This window comes from Protomyctophum parallelum (assembly GCF_964188405.1).
Source record: "Protomyctophum parallelum genome assembly, chromosome: 7".
In the NCBI taxonomy this organism is placed as follows: Eukaryota; Metazoa; Chordata; class Actinopteri; order Myctophiformes; family Myctophidae; genus Protomyctophum; species Protomyctophum parallelum.
In genome coordinates this window covers 7,505,629-7,522,167 of record NC_139705.1, presented here as the reverse complement: position 1 = coordinate 7,522,167, position 16,539 = coordinate 7,505,629, and the positions used below count along the sequence as shown (strand labels likewise).

The following is a 16,539-nucleotide window of genomic DNA, read 5'->3' as shown; positions in this document are numbered from 1 at the left end:
GAGCACTGTGCTTGGTGAGCTTGCATTTTAGCCAGTGACCTTGAACCATAATGAAGGTCCTTTCACATTTTGTCCTAACCAACCTGACACATCATGCTCACATGACATGAACTCATAGCACTAACCTTGTGGTCCCACTAGTGACTATGGCACAAACACCACTAGGGGGAACTCAAGCCTCACAAATTCATTTCTTGGCATGTTATATTTCTGTTAAAAGCATATATACCATGTACTTTTCTTGTAATTATGACGTCTAAACAAACCAAATCAAATCAAACCAAATGAAGTGGTAAACATTATTGTATTAAACACATAGTTATATATAATATAGGCTACTCTAGATTAAACACTTTGTGATCTTGAACGCTCAACAACGATGACGTGACGACACCCTGGTCTAAAAGACATGTGATTGGTTGGATGTCCTGTCATTCTCGTACCTTCCTTGTCGACGAAAAGGAAATACACGGGGAGGGATCCTATTCCATCATGGCGGGATGCATGAAAGAGATTAGCATCGTGACTGTTGAAAATATAAAGTTTATATTTTTGTTGTTGTTGCTTTTCTGTTTGCCCCAGAAATCGTGCCAGGCTACAGGTAAGGAGGTCCAACGTACCACCTTACAAAGACTTTAACCGGATACATAATGTAACGAAATCATCTTAAACATGGCATGAAGCTAGCCTCGGATCAAGACTATCGTAGCTGTATTTTATTATCGAGTCTGACTTTCACTTTCGTAAAGTAAGTAGTAAAAGTCAGACCTCGATAAAATACACATAGACGCCCTTCTGTTTTGACATTATCGTTTGTCATGATGTGCAGCCACGATTCTTTCTAGTGTTTGTGTTGTCTAGTCTGTCTTGTGTTGGGGAGCGCTCGTTCTAAATCAAAGTACTGCACAATATATTATATGCAACAGCAGGAGGTTGTGTTTTATTTAGCAGTAAACCACGTCCCAGAGTCCAAACTTATTATTATTACGGAATTAAATTATAGTTTCTAATAAACGGCTGCAGCAGAATGTGCCTTTCTATCTGGCACTTGCTCTAAATTAGCCCCTCTCGGAACCCTCCATAAAGCTTTTCTGAAATGTTGATGTCGCTTGGTCTGTGTCGTCAAAAATGTCAGAAACTTCAGTACCATTGGGTTCTGCTTGGAGGGCTATAGCTCTAAATCAGAAACACAAATGACTGTTTTCTTGGCATCTTGATATAAATATGCCAACTGACTTGTTACAGGTTCCAAGCCTCAAGTAATTAATATCCAACATGACCAGAAGCTTGAAAGTTCAGTGTTTAGCTACACAGGGGCTAACCACTTCTGCTACATCAATTCCATTGTGCCTGGCTGGAAACAAACTTGGACAAGAATTCAGGTATGTTATTGTTTGGGCTGCAGACGTAGCACATATTTTTCTTTGTCATTTACTGTACATCCAGTGTTGCTTTATAACAACTCGCCAATATAGCCATATACAACTGTTTTCACTTGGCGTTAAAGCTACCGTGTGAATTGTGAAATACACTTCAGGCCTGATGATGAATTGATGATCAAACATTTATGTCAGGTTGGAGTGTGGAGTTCAAAAGAGCTCAAGGTGATAGTTGCTGAAGATGAGGAGAAGCTTAAAGAACTGGAAAGCTTTGGTTTTTGGAGCATGGTTCAATGGTTATTGCATGAACGCTCCAATGAAACCAACATCAACGTCGGCTTATTCAGCAAGAAGAGATGCTTTAAGGTTGAACCTGCGGATGGAAAAACGCCGTACACAGTGAAGCCCATCCGCAGTAAGTGTAGGAAAACATAAAAACTATCTTCCTAGTTTCAGATATATATAGTTTTGATAATGTCTTAATTTTCTTTCTATTACAGAGTTTGATATCTTTTTGTTTGCGGTATTCATGGCTGGGGTGTTCTTGTTTGTGTTTGCAGACACACTCAGCAGGTAACCTTTGAATTTTCTAAATTCTATTATGTAATGGTTTGAACCGGTTGGATGATATATTTTCAATTAACATTCTATTTATTGCTTTTTGTTTCCTCTGAAAAGGAGTCAGGTATTTTACTACTCTACTGGCATGAGCACTGGGTTGATTGCCTCCCTCATCATTCTCATCTTCATCATGTCACGCTTTTTGCCAAAGGTAAGAGCATTCGATTATTGCTCATTCATTTCCCTACACCTGTTGTGTCATGTATATTCACTGATCCAGTTTTTGCAAGATGAAATAACGTTACCTTGGTGTCACGTTAATTGTTTTATATTTCTTGTTTCATCCTCGCACAGAAAAGCCCTTTCTATCTGCTAGTAGTCGGAGGGTGGTCATTCTCAGTTTATGTCATCCAGCTTGTATTCCGGAACCTAAATATGATTCTGCGAGAACACTGGCCCCTGGTTCTTGGTATGTACTAGTTATGAAAAGAACAATCATAGGTAATGGCTTTAAAGGTAGCCTGGAAACTACAACTAGATAATTCTTCCAGTGCAAATGCAGGTTCTACACAGAGATTCTATAGTAATATATATATATATATATATATATATATATATGCACTGTGTCTGGCTAGGTTAAAGGGATATTTCACTTTCGAACATGTTTGGTTTGTGGTCATTTTAACGTCTGCTCTGTTCTTTTAGCACCCTAGACAGTTTCTAAGTTGCTTGTTTTCAGTATTTAGGTATTTTATTTTTTATATTTTTTGGCTTTTATTTTTTATATATAAATGTTTATTTTATTTTTACATTTTGTTTCCCCTCCCATAAACATACAATTCGTGTACGTGTGTAATACATAATACATACCCCTCATTTCCCACACACTATACCCACCCCACTCTTCCCCGATGCAGACTAGAAATTGGCATAGGCCTATGCATTCACCATTCCCTTATTCATATATCGCTCATCTCTGGGACTACTGTCAGGGTCGTCCATGTTTGCTGGAAAGTTCTCATGGAACCATTAAGTGAGAATCTAATCTTTTCAAGTTTAAGGTAGAATAGTACGTACTTTATCCATCCGTTATGTGTAGGTGGAGAAACCTGTTTCCATTTGAGGAGTATAAGACGTCTGCCTAAAAGAGAAGTAAAGGAGATTATTCTCTTAAGGTATGGAGGAATATTAGTCCCTGGGGAAACACCAAATAGGGCCGTTAGCGGGTTGGGTGGGATGGATATGCCTAATATACTGTATCAAGAGTAGGATTTAAATATATATCTGTCCAGATATCCACTAACCAGGGGCATGACCAAAATGTGTGTTTTTGGCTTATCTGCCTTTATTAATAGATTATTAAGTGAAGAATGACAGGAAAGAGGGAGAGAGACATGCAGCAAAGATCGTCATGAACGGGACTCGGAACACACAACACACTATCGGGCCAGAGCCTATATGTGGCATGCGCCTGGACCACTAGGCCAGCGGGCGCCCCATTCAGACCATATTGTTATTCATCTTTTTGGAAAAGGAAAAATAAATAAAATCGATGAATGAAAAGGATAATTAAATAACGGCTGCCTCACATACCGTATTAGAAGATGAATTTGATTTGATTAATCTATTATGGTTAAACTGAGTTTGAAGTTACGATCATTTTCAACAGGAAGAGGACGTGTAATAAAATGTAGATCAAATATCTAAATCAAGTAATTTAAAAATTGTCTGGGGTGCTCACAAAAGCCAGATTAGACGTTAAAATGACCCCAAACTAATGAATGAGTACCAAATAGACTGCCAAGTGCTTGTAGACTGTAACAATAGAGTAATGACTGGCAACGACTGAATTGGTTCCTCAGGTTATACAACAGTATCTTTCTGTGTTCCTCAGGTTATACAACAGTGGTGGGGTTCATCAGTTTTGCTGTTTGTTATCGTTATGGTCCCCTAGTGGACAAGAGAAGTGTTAACATCCTCTCCTGGACCCTGCAGCTGTTTGGCCTGATGTTGATCTACGCAGGGATTCAGATTCGACCTGTGGCGTTGGCGATAATCGTGGCAGCTTTATGTTCCAAGACTTTGCAGTACCCAGTATCATTGGCACTGTCTGCATGGCGGTACATATTTAGATAATCAGCAAAGATTGACTGGCAAAGTGTATTCAATAATTGTAACTACCTCCATTTATTAAAAAATATGTCTACTCTTTTGGTAGGCGAGTGATGAGTTGGCATTGTCAGGTTCATATTCATTCTCAGGAGCAGAAACATTTCTTTCTAGTTTTGGAAAGACTAAATATGAATTTATTTTAAACTATTGTAGCTCATAGAAAGATTTTCAGAGCATGCTTTTGGGTTGGAGTTTTCACAACACACTCAAACTGAGCTATAGGTCTGTTGTGCAGGAAAATCAAACCATCTCTGCGTCTGCGCTGGAAGCCAGAACCACGTCGACTGCTCACTGAAGAAGAGTATCAGAGACAGGGCGAGGAGGAGACACGGCGAGCTCTGGAGGAGTTAAGAAAGTACTGTGCCAGTCCACAGTTCAGTCCCTGGAAGGCAGTGTCCAGGATTCAGTCTCCCAAAAGGTGGGGAAATGGCATTGACGATAAAAAATAAGTTTGCTTGAAGTGCACACGGTCATTGGAAAAAAGTAATTCATGCACCCCAAATCACCACAAGACTGTCATTTGGTAATATTCAACCAGCGCAACTAGGGATACATTTCAGTTTCAATTTAATTATGGCCAATTCATGCTCCAAAAATAGATATCCTAGCATGTATATTGGCTATTCTTTATGTCAATGTTGTACAACAAAGTATAAATCGGGTATTATGTGTTAATCAGAAATGTGCCTTTGTATCACCATTTTGAAATGTTTTATTCCTAATGTTGCTGTGATGCCCAGGTTTGCAGATTTTGTGGAGGACTCGCTGCACTTGTTGCCAAATGAGGTGTCTGACCATGCACAGGAGTATGGTTTTGGAGGATCCTATTTTGAGGATGATCTTTTTGCAACTGATGAAGATGAGGAAGATATTAAGCCTTTCATGAACTCTACGGGATAAAGAACTTGTAAACCAAAAACTGAACTGAATGGGTCAAACATAGCCCTTAATGAAAAGTGGTTGGAGAAAGAATGGCTTCGCAAATCGTGAACTTGACTAGATAACCCACTTTTGAAAGGCCAGTCCACACCAATGCAACCTTTATCCCCAATGGCAGTTGTAAGAGTTGCAATGGTGTGGACTGGCCTTAAAACAGTGTTGTTGCACGAGTTGTGACTAGTTGCATTGGTGCGGTCTGGCCTTTGGTCCAGAAGTTTTTTCTTTTAAGTGTGTTGACCAGTGACACTACAGATTATCCATACTGCATGTGTTTTTTTTTTGTACAAGCCACATATGGCACCCTTTTTCTGTATTTGTTTCTATAGATGAACGGTTGCACAATTCTTTTTTGTGAGTTCTTGGAGACTAGGGTTATATAATTGAAGACTACTGTCTTAGGTTTTTTTTAATTAAAGCTTGTACTTTTAAAAGGTGTGTAATGTGCATCTGGTTCCTGTGTAAATATGTGAGTGAAATACATTCAAATTTATTTTTTTCCTCTCACAAAGGACGGCAATAAACATGAAAATATTTTGTATGCATTTTTGCTCCCACTTATTTAAAACCAGCATTATATAGGACATGGGTTTTCGACAGGTGGTCCGTGAAGGTATTGCATGTGGTCCCTGACCATGCATTTAGTAATGTAGGAAAGGGAAGATTTTTGTATTCACCACAAGTTGAGAAACAATGCAGTAAATGACGCTTGATCGATGTCAGTCACTGGGAAGTCGGATGTCAAGAACTTCCACAGAAAAGGGAGTGAGAATCTCATGGGAAAACTACCGGATTGCCTGGTTAAGTCACCATTATAAGGAAATGTGCCCATAATTATTTGCATGTCTGCTCGCTCATACATGCAGTAAGTTACAATGAACAGCAACATGATTTTAATATGGAAGGTTAATTTTCCCCCCACACCACGCCCATATCCCCCCTCCCAACACAACAGTGGTCCCCAGGTTGATTCTCAGTCAGGGTGGTAGTCCCTGGTTCATAATCAGTTAAACCCCTGATATCGGATATAAGGTTGGTATTATTTTAACATGACCAACAAAACAAATCACAAGGTTTCTGGCTGCACACCTACAGTATAGTATTATATACTGAATATTACATTTTATGATTGAAAATTACCATACAAAATGTGTTCTATTCTGGTTGGTTCAGAAGTTTATTCTGGATACTTTATAGGCAAGATGGAAATACAATTCGATTTGTATTTTGGAATGTTTAAGACAAAGCATTCAATCTGTTTTATGTATTAAAGTGGATTGGGAGGGGGCTAATGTTAAACCAGCACAGCGCCACGTGAATAAGCATACAGTAAGTAGGCAGGCCATACATAATTTGGCCTCCAGATAAACAGCTGTTTCTCATGCTTACCAGTAGCTTTTGTATGCATCTGGGTATTAGTGTTAGGGAAATGCTGCAGTAAAGTGTATCTCAGGGTTGTGTAAAAATGGCTAGTCTACAAGCTCACCATGTCGCAGACGTGATGATTGTGAGCTTGTAGATCTGCTATTTTTGGCATGTGACTGCCGTACAACTGAGCATAAATTAAGCATAGACAGCTTCATGAATAGTATCTTACAAATATTGTCTACTATTGTCAGTTATCTGGAATGTGTAAAGGGAAAGCAGTTTACTTTAAAAAAGCCCAGTCTTATTGTTTACATTTTGGTGCACTTTTTTGTCCTGTAAATTATACTGGATTCCAAGAAATCTCAGGGAAATCTATGAAAAATTAGATGTACCTTATATGAGCGCTTTCCCCGGCAGTTTGCATGCTACTGGAGAGACATTGTATCTCTCAATGCAATATAAAACTTGGTGGATTAGATTGTTATTGAATTTTAAATCTGTAATTAAGTTTAACTATTTACTGGCAAATCCCATAACTTTGTCATGCGCCTAATGACAGTCCTACTTCCAATGACATCAATAACATGCATCAAACAGTTCATACAGCACTGAGGTCGACTGTATTAACAGCTTTTTTTCTTGCAGCAGAAAATGTTAAAACAGAACGGGGAGAAACTAATAATTACCTCATTTTCTATTCAAGCTAGGTGTTGTAGTGGATAAATAGGCCTCTGTGTTGCAGAAATTTCACTATGAAAAGCATAAAAAGTAGATAAGAGTACAGATACTTTATTAGCTTCCTTCAAGACCACGGTGCTCATATTAACTCATCTGTCTCTCTTGTGTACGATCAATCTCCTGCTAGATTAGTGGCCTTGTGGTTAGTGTCTGCCCTGAAACTGGGAGGTCGGGTTCGATCCCCGGCCGGGTCAAACCAAAGACTGTAAAAATGGGACATTCAGCATCAAAGGGTTGGATTGGGGGGTCAAATCTACTAATCAAATGATTCCCGAGCGCGGCACGGCTGCAGCTCACTGCTCCAAGAGATGGGTCAAATGCGGAGAACAAATTTCACTGCGGTAACGTATGTGACAAATCATATGACTTTGAGATCTCCCTTCGTGGCTGTCTTCCCAGAAGTGAAACCATTTGTTTATCATGCTTAGAACAAGTTGAGTAAGAAAAGTATCAACTTTTTATGCTTTTCATCGTGAATCATCGTTTTCTGCAACACAGGCCTATTTTGCCACTACATAGGCCTATATTTCTACACTAGTGTCAATGGAAATTCAGCTGACACACCTGCATCATCCTTTACCTTATGGAAAAAGATCACTGACATTTAGTTACGCCTTCTGTATTGTTTTGTCAACACGGTATTCGACAGTGGGTAAAGAAAAATGCAAATATTTGTAATTCATACATAGTGGAAGCGAGTCCCCATCTATTTCTGTATTTCATATCATGTTTCAAACAGCTGAGAGAAGTATGATTATTTGCATGATCTGCCCAGGTACATGGATTGGATTGGCAGGTAGGACACCAGTCAAATTAACTGTATTTCCTGTACTTTTCCCCCCCAAAACACGCATCAGACTGGGAAGGGTGGAATGCCTTGCATAGTTGAAGATATAACCACAGAGATACCCCCTCATTGAGGCATCATGTAAAGTGCCTGGAGTTCCCCACAGCTCAGAACCTGGACCACAGTTAAATGCTTTCATGGTCCCCATGCAAACTGCCACTGAAAAGTTTGTGACCAAAGGTGTTGACTGACCATCCAACTAATCAGCATGAAACTTATGGTTGTGTGAGAAATCCTGTCAATTGAGTAGATAATGATGCAGATCACTAAACTCTTTAACTTTTATGCTACTTGGAAAGACCAGGATTACATTTTGGAGCATATAATCTGCATAGTAAAAGGCATTAGGGAGCTTGCAATATTTAATTCTGTCATCCATGTATACATGTTGAATGTAATCTTAAAGAACATGGAAGGAAATTGAGAGGTGTAGGTCTCGGATACTAGTCTAGTACACTGTGGTAATGCATGTAATCTCAGATTCTTATGTACTGGCACAAAACCAAAACTCACAATTTAAAAAACGTGAATTCAGATGGCAGTCGAAATTCTACATACAAGGGAATGTTGATATTTTCAAAGGCATAAAATAATCTATAAAACATCTGTTTTAAAGACATGCAGTTTTTTTTCTCTCCAAGAAAGTCTCATCAGAAAGAAGCCTAGCTAGTCCAGTGTCTGACCACTTACCGGTACAAAACAAAACATACATGAGAATGTCCATAAGTGAGTGAGTAAGTAAAAAATAATTCAGTAACCTACATAATCAAGTTCAGTGCATTTTGGTTAATTTGTTTCAAGCCACGAATGGTAGCACAAACTGTTACCTTCATATACCGTACATACTCCTCCCTCATACAGTCTGTACAGTTGAGACATGAAATTGCCTCTCTTCTCCTCGACCATGAAACCCAAGTTGTGTAGGTCACTGAAGCCTAAAGCTGAACTCCAGTCTTATTCCATAGTGTCAGTATTTGTTGATCCCAAAGATCCGTACTCCATGGAACTGGGGCAACTTTGGGAGGAGGACACTGAGGAGGGAGCTTGTGTTGATTAGGAAGTGAGTGGCATCATATTTTGTGTAGAAACTGGCAAGAATATACCTGGAGGAGAGTGAGAATTAAATCATGTACGGTAGATATATTTGGAAGACAAAAAAGGTAGGACGCTATGGATTTCACTAAGCAGCATGCAAACTTACAGCACGATGGGTGAGATAGTGAGGAATTTCCGAGAGGATGTGAATTGGATGCCATAGTCCATCTGTTCCCAGTGTGTCAGAAGACGAGCTTTACCTTGGTCTGGTGTCTCAAAAGGAGTACCTTTGACCGTGTGTAAAAACAAGTACATCACCTGTAGAGAACCCACAGATATGCATGAAATGTATCAGTCAACAATAATGTCAGAACACAACCTGACAAATCGAAAAGGTGAACATTAGTCTGCCTACTTACCCTACAAGATCTCGCTCTACACAGCTGATTCAAATTAATGATCAATGCTTATTATCAAGCACCCAAGTCACTTAACAAGCCATTTAATCCCCATGCCGAAATTCAGGTGTGATGACCATAATTCACACAAGGCCTCATGGGACATGTTCTACCACAGTGAGATATCACTTCAACCAGAATACCATCTCTGGTAGTCTTTTAAACAATAATTTAGTGCTTTACAGCAACTTTTACTGACCAGATTATGGATTACGTTAGTGAGGGTCCAAACAATTGGTACAGTGAAGAATGGAATGCTGAGGAGGACTATGTGCAAAACGACGGTCAGCAGCAGGTATGTCAGCCATATGCCTCTGCTGTTCATCACTCTTGTGTTGGGGTTCACCTCGCTGTGAGCTACGCCCACATTCATCCTGAGAAAAAGAAATTATGCAGCAATGTAAATTGTGATGGTAAAGCTCCAGTCCATCCATCTTGATTTGATATGAGACATTTATAAATGTTGCAGCAGCTAAATGTAGTCCATGTCTGCACATTTACTTTCAAATGTGTGTTTTTATCCTAGGGCCTGATGATTTTCAAATTAAGTTTTCTTATCCTTGTCTCAACGTTGGACATCTTTCTTTAAAATCAATGTTTTCTTGTACAAAGGGTCAAATGGCAGTCTACAGTGACATAATTTAAGTGTTTCTAATAGTTTATCATAGACATGAGTCGTAATTAGAGGGCGTTTTCTTAATTATGGTATCTATGGATGATAAACTCCAATATCGCACCCGTATAGATAACTTGGGTTATGCTTTGTCTGTCAAGTCTTTGTTTCATAAAAATCCACCTAAGCAACTTTCTGTCAATAACTTCTGTGCAGTGGTTATGTTTGTGTTCATGATTTTGTTGGAAATCACTCAACAGTCCTGCATACCACCTGTTTAGAAATTGCACATATGCAGGAGGCAGCAGGACGTGTTACGAGTATTTCCAACCTCTGACATAACCCATGACGTAAGACTAGGCATGAACAGCATCTCATCTCAAAACAGGAAGGAAGGAAAGCAAACAAAAAATATGATAACGTAACCATCTAAACAGTCATCATGATTAATTCATGTAGGCTTTCGTGTGAGTGAAGTAAGGATGCATTGTGCAACAGTGGCTCTTTGGCATTAAGATAAGAGGAATTTATGAACTGATCTCACTTCAAAACAAACAGGAAAACGCAACAAGAAGTAATTAAGTCAATATGACAACAACCTAATCCAAACAGTCATGATAGGAATTGGGAAGGAAGTTGTTTCATCTATGGCTTCCATGTAATGGGAAGTAATGATGCAGAACATTAAGTCATACTTGGCAACAGTGGCTCTTTAGTAAAAAAAAAAAATGGGAACATGGATTTTTACAGCACTATTCCTCTACTAACTTCTCCTTTAACACATGCGCATAAGACACCGCCCGGCTGGAATGCAGTGTGTGAGAAAACGTGCGCAACAACTCCAAAAACCTCGCCACATCACTATTCTACTGCAGTCTGCAGCATTCCACGTCAGTAGAAAAAAAAACTCAAAACGTTTGCAATACAGCTCCAAGTCGCGAACTGCCTAAACGTTTCAACGTTAGCTAGCGACTTAATTTAATGGGGTATCCGGAATGCTCGCTAACGGCGATCGTTTGCTCGCACGCACGCTACAATTAAAATTGCATATACTATGACGTGTTAGCGTCTACCTCTGTTGACTAATGTTATGACACTTAAAGAGCAAGTTTAGATACACTAATGTGTGTGAACAACGGAGACGTTTTCGTTTAACTCGCACAATCAAGTTTAAACACTTAGATCCAACTTTTCATTTCCAAGACACTCACCTTCCTGTTTATGCTGCTGACCAGGAAATCCCTGTGTGGTTGACCACGCCCTCCATTGGCTAAACCAGTGGTTCTCAAAGTGTGGTCCAGAGACCCCCATTGGTCCTTAAAGTGGTTCCAGGGGGTCCCCAGCGAAATGGGTTAACTTTTAACAGGTTTAACCCTATTTATATAGACTAGTTTAAGAGAAATGGAAAAATATATAATACATTTGGAAATATTAGTCTATTGTATATACAGTATATACAGTCTATTGTTGAAACATTTTAACAATGGCCTACACACAATTGGGGGTCCCTGCCACCTGGTACAAAACATTTTCAAAAGGTTCCGTGGCCAAATACATTAATATGGGTGTTCATGACTTTTCTACCAGGCAACAGCTGTCACACTGTTGACTAGCTGGGGTAGCCAGCCTACTAATTAAGGGGTAGGGTCCTTATGATAATGGGGTATAAATTGCACAGTGGTAAAGTAAGGAGGCCAGCCCAACCCCAAGTTGTATGACTATTGTTTTATCACAAGGCCTGGTTGATAGCTTTATTCTGATTGGTCAATCACTGAATTTATCCTGTTATTTTTTAATAATTACTTTTACAGCCTTCTTTTCATTTTGCTGATGGGAAATTAAGTTTATAAAAGTAATTACAATAAAGTAGGCCACTTTTACTTCACTTGATCAATTTCCATTTTATAGGCAATTTTTTTTAACTCCACTATTTGACAACTTTGGATACCGTATAGTCACTTGCAGATTTAGATGATTGATAATCGATCAAATTAATCAAACATCTTCATGTGTCAATTACATAGGCCTATATGATTCTGATGGATTCTTTTTTTATTTATTTTACTTTTGCTACTTTCATTAGGTATATTTTGATTTGATTTTGCACTTCTGTACTACAATACATGACCTTTTAGGCTATAATTACTTGTGGGATTGATGCATTTAAGTTAAAAACCGCAACCTTTAGGCCTACTTCTTGCACCACTGCCCATGCAGGGCGATGGGTGTATTGTCTGATACATTCCACTGAAGATATTGAAGATGAAATATGATGTCAAAACAAAAGGCAAATGTTGCACTGGAATCATTATACAACTGTAAATGCAACTGACATAAATAGCCATAAATAGCCACCTGTGCACACGTGCGTATGGAGGGGCAACTGTGCACACAGCCCTAAATAATAGGCTACCATTAATGACCCTCAATCACCAGTAGGCTACATAATTGCTTCAAAACGAATCACAGAACAATATATATTATATTTATTTACAAAAATCATTATAAATATTTATTTTAAGTTATAATTTAAATGGAACTATCATGTCTACATGGCTATACATTGAGGTGGCACATGCAGGAAGTTGTGATCTCACACAGAGCAGGGATGTTTTAGGAAAGCACAACTTCCTTCTTCATCAGCAAACTTGGCATGACAGGGAAATCCAGTCCCGTTGGCGAATATTGTATTCATAGGCGACAATTTCCTAGGGTGCGCTCGTTTTACTCCGCCGGCTACTACTAGTAGGGCGGGGCTCAACTAGTAGTACTAGCCTATAGTAGCCAAGGACCGCACCGGCGGAGCACGCTATGAATACAATATTCACGTCCGGTGAACATGATTTCCTCAGCAGTGTCAGTGTTTATTATAAACAGATCGACGAACATGTTTAATCACTCATATATCCTACGTGTTTAGAATTAGAACACTAGGTGTTCTCGTGAGGTGTTTGAGGTGACTCGTGTTCTAATGTATTTTATATCCATAAATAAATAAACATTTGGCATTTAATAATTACACACTGGTGTTTAGGTTCTCGCGTCACATATGTTCCAGCCTCCAGGGATTTACAGTGATGAAATTTCTATATGTTTAATTAATAAATGACACTTATGACAGCATTTACACGTGCTTAAAATAATATACTTTATTTTTTTCAACCAATCAGTCGATAAATCAATCCCTTAAAAGGGGACACAGATGCATAATATATAGGAACAAAGATGTGCCAGACTGCCAGTGCACTTTGAATAAATAATATCGATAAATAACCTACCATAAATGCATGAATAGGCCTACAATAAATTAATGAATAAATAATAAATTACCAAAAAGGTAAGATACGAAATCCACGTTGACACATGGGAGAATCTTGGTTGATAACATTATGTCATCATCCTTACTTGTAAGCTAATTTGACCAATATGGTCACACGCTATAGTCTACTATGGGACGTTGAAGCTTGGTGTGCTCAACTCTGACATTTTTCGGCTGAACCCTGCGCGTGATTTGTTGGATCACCAACTGCAAATACACGGGCAACAATGATGGAGAAGGAGAAGAGTCTGTCCACGGTGTAGCTACAAAGGGCATCATTTTTCCAGTTTTCGATTTTTGGTTGCCTTGCTGTTGGCTGAGACCTGCTAACAGCGGTCGCCTATAGATTAAGAAAAGAGACATGTCAATTTAGAAGAACGGAGTAAAACAAAAAGTGCATGTTCATATAAATGTATATAGGCTACACTCTAGGCTACATGGTGGATACAATAATTGGCTACTCAGGGTTTTAGGTAGACCTATATAGTATAGATGTTTAATTTGTCAAAGTGTTAGGTTAGTATAAAGTTTGCCAAAGTTTGCCATCTTAATTTCAAACAAGTGCCCTTAAGTGTCGGTGATCATACCTCCAGGACGACGCTCCGGGTTTTGTCACATGCCTTCAAGTCCATATGAAGTTGTTGCAGCCGTGGCTTCACCAGATCTAGTAGCTCTGGACAACGTCTGTTGTTGAATTCCACAACGTCGTTGAGTGTCTCCACAGCAGAGTTGTAACTCGTCAGGGTAGCAAACAGCTTCCTAATACAAGTCTGAGAAAAATAAAAGATAAGCCTACACATGAAGTTGTCATTAGGCCTATTCTGTAAGTGGTATTCTATAGACTATAGGCCTATAGACCTATATTTCTCAGTTTACCTGCTCTGGGTCCTTGAGATTCCCAGGGCCGCATTTGTCTTTGGCTTCAATCCACTCAAATGGGTTTGTGATAGGATACCTTTGTGATAGGGTACCTTTATGTACCTATAGCAATCAGAATTATTTATCAGAATTATTTTTATTGCCATGCAGTATATAGCCCGAGGAATTTGTCTCTGGTTGCATGTAAGACATACTATTTTTGTCCAATTATTTCACAAGACTTTTTCAATGTAAAGGAGTAAAGGACCACAATGGTAATTAGAGCATTTGGGGATTTTACAAATAATTATGTGGTAGTTTTGTTTAGTTTTTTGTAAAAAAAAACAAAAAAACTTACCTCCAGTGATGCGAATTTGGCAATCTTATTAAGCTCAAGAGAGCTGTTTTGTAGTCTGATGCATGCAGCTTCGTCGTGGTGTCCGGTGGTTGGAACGCCGAGTGCGCATTTAAAAAATAAAACGATAAAAGCAGTCTCTATGAAATACAAGTGCATGGTTGCTTTGGTTGATTTCAAATCACTGGTGTATAGCCGCCCTATAGGGATGTGTCTCTGTCTTCTTCGTGTGTCCTCTGTGAAGTATAGCGGACCGACCGGCTTTATATATATGCAGCAGCTGTGAGTCACGGGAGGATATAGCCTGAGGACTTTCCTGGGGCATCCTCCAGGTGAGTTACTTAGAAGCAAATAGTTTTGCTTTTCCCAAATTACACAGTAGGCTATACTATTCTGTGTATCTGTGAAACGATGTGGGTATATGGAACATCTGATAATCATATTTTCTCTATACGGTGCGCAGGAAAGGAAATTAAATTGGGGGAGCCTTTATTTCTTAAATATTGTAATATCACCAATTTGATATGCAATTAATTGGCCACGAGCTTTAAATTATAAATTGGTTTGATGGCCTGTGACCTCAATAAGGATAAGAATATTTAAGAACATTGCTTCGTCCAATATGCATAAGCCCATATAAGAAATTGACTGCGCACAGTGCGCAGTGAGCAAATGTATAGTATTCAACTCAAGCTGGAAATTTTGGCAACTCATCGCAGTCTACTCTATAGTATAGCTATAGCCTATACTTGTGTTCATTTTCGGAAAGCCTACGTCTTGGACAGGTGCACGTGTGCGCAATTACGCACCAAACCAGCAAGGAAACCTATAAACACACTGATTGAATTGATTGATTGAAATATTTATTAACAGTTTGCAGAATTACAGTAGGCTACATTTCAAGCACAAACTCAATACAAAGACTGTTAACTGTGAGTGGACGACCCAATTAAGCATTACACTTGTTTACAACAGGGTCCACCATGTTCAATTCATCAAAACATTTAGAGACGTACAAATAGACACTTCTATATAGTTAAAGAACAGAACAGGAATTCATCAGAAAGGAAGGGAAAATAAACATATACAGGGGCGGGGGGGATTCAGATTTTACGGGGGCCAGTTTCGAATTGCAGCCGTCCGTAGGGTAGGTGCCCTTTGAGAGCGGTTTTGAAGGAGCCAAGGGATTCACATGTCTTAATGACTGTTGAGGGCGTTCCACATTTTGGTGGCATAGGAGCGAAAATAATTTAGTCCCTTGTTTGTGCCGAATCTGGGTTGTACGTTTTGTTGCACTCCCTCTGGTGTTAGGCTTTCACTGATTCAGTCACACGTTGCCAAAATAAAAAGGGAGATGGATTCATATTTGTAAATGGTTTTGTAACTAAGGAAGGAGCCAAGCCCAACATAAGACTAAAAGGATCAAGTTCGTCTATGAAGGAGTTTAAATCAGCCTTAAAAAAATGCGCACAGAATAAAAAACTGATCATATTTAGGCATTTGATGCTCTCAAATGAGACTTGTTGGATGGAGGGTCTCGGGGATCCCCAGTGGTCCGTGAGGAGCCCGCAGTGAAATGATTGATATATTAGCCAAACAAATATTTGTGTGTAACCTACAAGTAACAAGAAGATACAGTGCAAGAATGGCTATTTGATTAGTGTTATCTCTACACATATGAATTCTGGACCAAAAGGTGACAGGTGCTGCAACTTAACGGTCAAAATGTAAAAAGAGGCCCAATAAAACAAGTCCACTGCATTCTTAGGAAGATCTAGGGGAAGAAGGACCAGCTGCCACTGTACTTCCCGATTAATGTATGACAAGAACAGCCTTTCTCTAGACTTGAAGGCTTATACATTAAAATCTTGCCACTTGCTGACCACTATAGGCTATAGGC

The 16,539-nt window shown here is 39.1% G+C and overlaps 2 protein-coding genes across 2 annotated transcripts; one reads left to right on the top strand and one right to left on the bottom strand.

The window, feature by feature from the left end:
- Positions 1–483: 483 nt before the first annotated feature.
- On the top strand, positions 484–5,589 carry nemp1 (nuclear envelope integral membrane protein 1). Its single transcript, XM_083768330.1, has 9 exons — positions 484–601; positions 1,246–1,382; positions 1,575–1,794; positions 1,880–1,952; positions 2,058–2,151; positions 2,295–2,409; positions 3,835–4,060; positions 4,348–4,530; positions 4,853–5,589. The coding sequence occupies exons 1-9, from the start codon at positions 493–495 to the stop codon at positions 5,010–5,012; spliced, it is 1,317 nt and encodes a 438-aa protein (XP_083624456.1). The 5' UTR covers positions 484–492; the 3' UTR covers positions 5,013–5,589.
- A 2,760-nt stretch (positions 5,590–8,349) lies between these two features.
- On the bottom strand, positions 8,350–11,362 carry ormdl2 (ORMDL sphingolipid biosynthesis regulator 2). Its single transcript, XM_083768518.1, has 4 exons — positions 11,319–11,362; positions 9,694–9,868; positions 9,203–9,354; positions 8,350–9,104 (listed from the first exon to the last, which is right to left on the bottom strand). The coding sequence occupies exons 2-4, from the start codon at positions 9,865–9,867 to the stop codon at positions 8,969–8,971; spliced, it is 462 nt and encodes a 153-aa protein (XP_083624644.1). The 5' UTR covers position 9,868; positions 11,319–11,362; the 3' UTR covers positions 8,350–8,968.
- Positions 11,363–16,539: the final 5,177 nt, after the last annotated feature.

What these genes read in the sequence shown, in the direction of transcription:
- nemp1 (XM_083768330.1), top strand. Translation starts at nt 493, where the DNA reads ATGGCGGGATGCATGAAAGAGATTAGCATCGTGACTGTTGAAAATATA. An exon ending in AAACTTGGACAAGAATTCAG is followed by an intron (nt 1,383 to 1,574) that starts GTATGTTATTGT and finishes CATTTATGTCAG; the next exon opens with GTTGGAGTGTGGAGTTCAAA. An exon ending in AGGATTCAGTCTCCCAAAAG is followed by an intron (nt 4,531 to 4,852) that starts GTGGGGAAATGG and finishes TGTGATGCCCAG; the next exon opens with GTTTGCAGATTTTGTGGAGG.
- ormdl2 (XM_083768518.1), bottom strand. Translation starts at nt 9,867, where the DNA reads ATGAATGTGGGCGTAGCTCACAGCGAGGTGAACCCCAACACAAGAGTG. An exon ending in CTAACGTAATCCATAATCTG is followed by an intron (nt 9,355 to 9,693) that starts GTCAGTAAAAGT and finishes GGTTCTCTACAG; the next exon opens with GTGATGTACTTGTTTTTACA. An exon ending in ACTATCTCACCCATCGTGCT is followed by an intron (nt 9,105 to 9,202) that starts GTAAGTTTGCAT and finishes ACTCTCCTCCAG; the next exon opens with GTATATTCTTGCCAGTTTCT.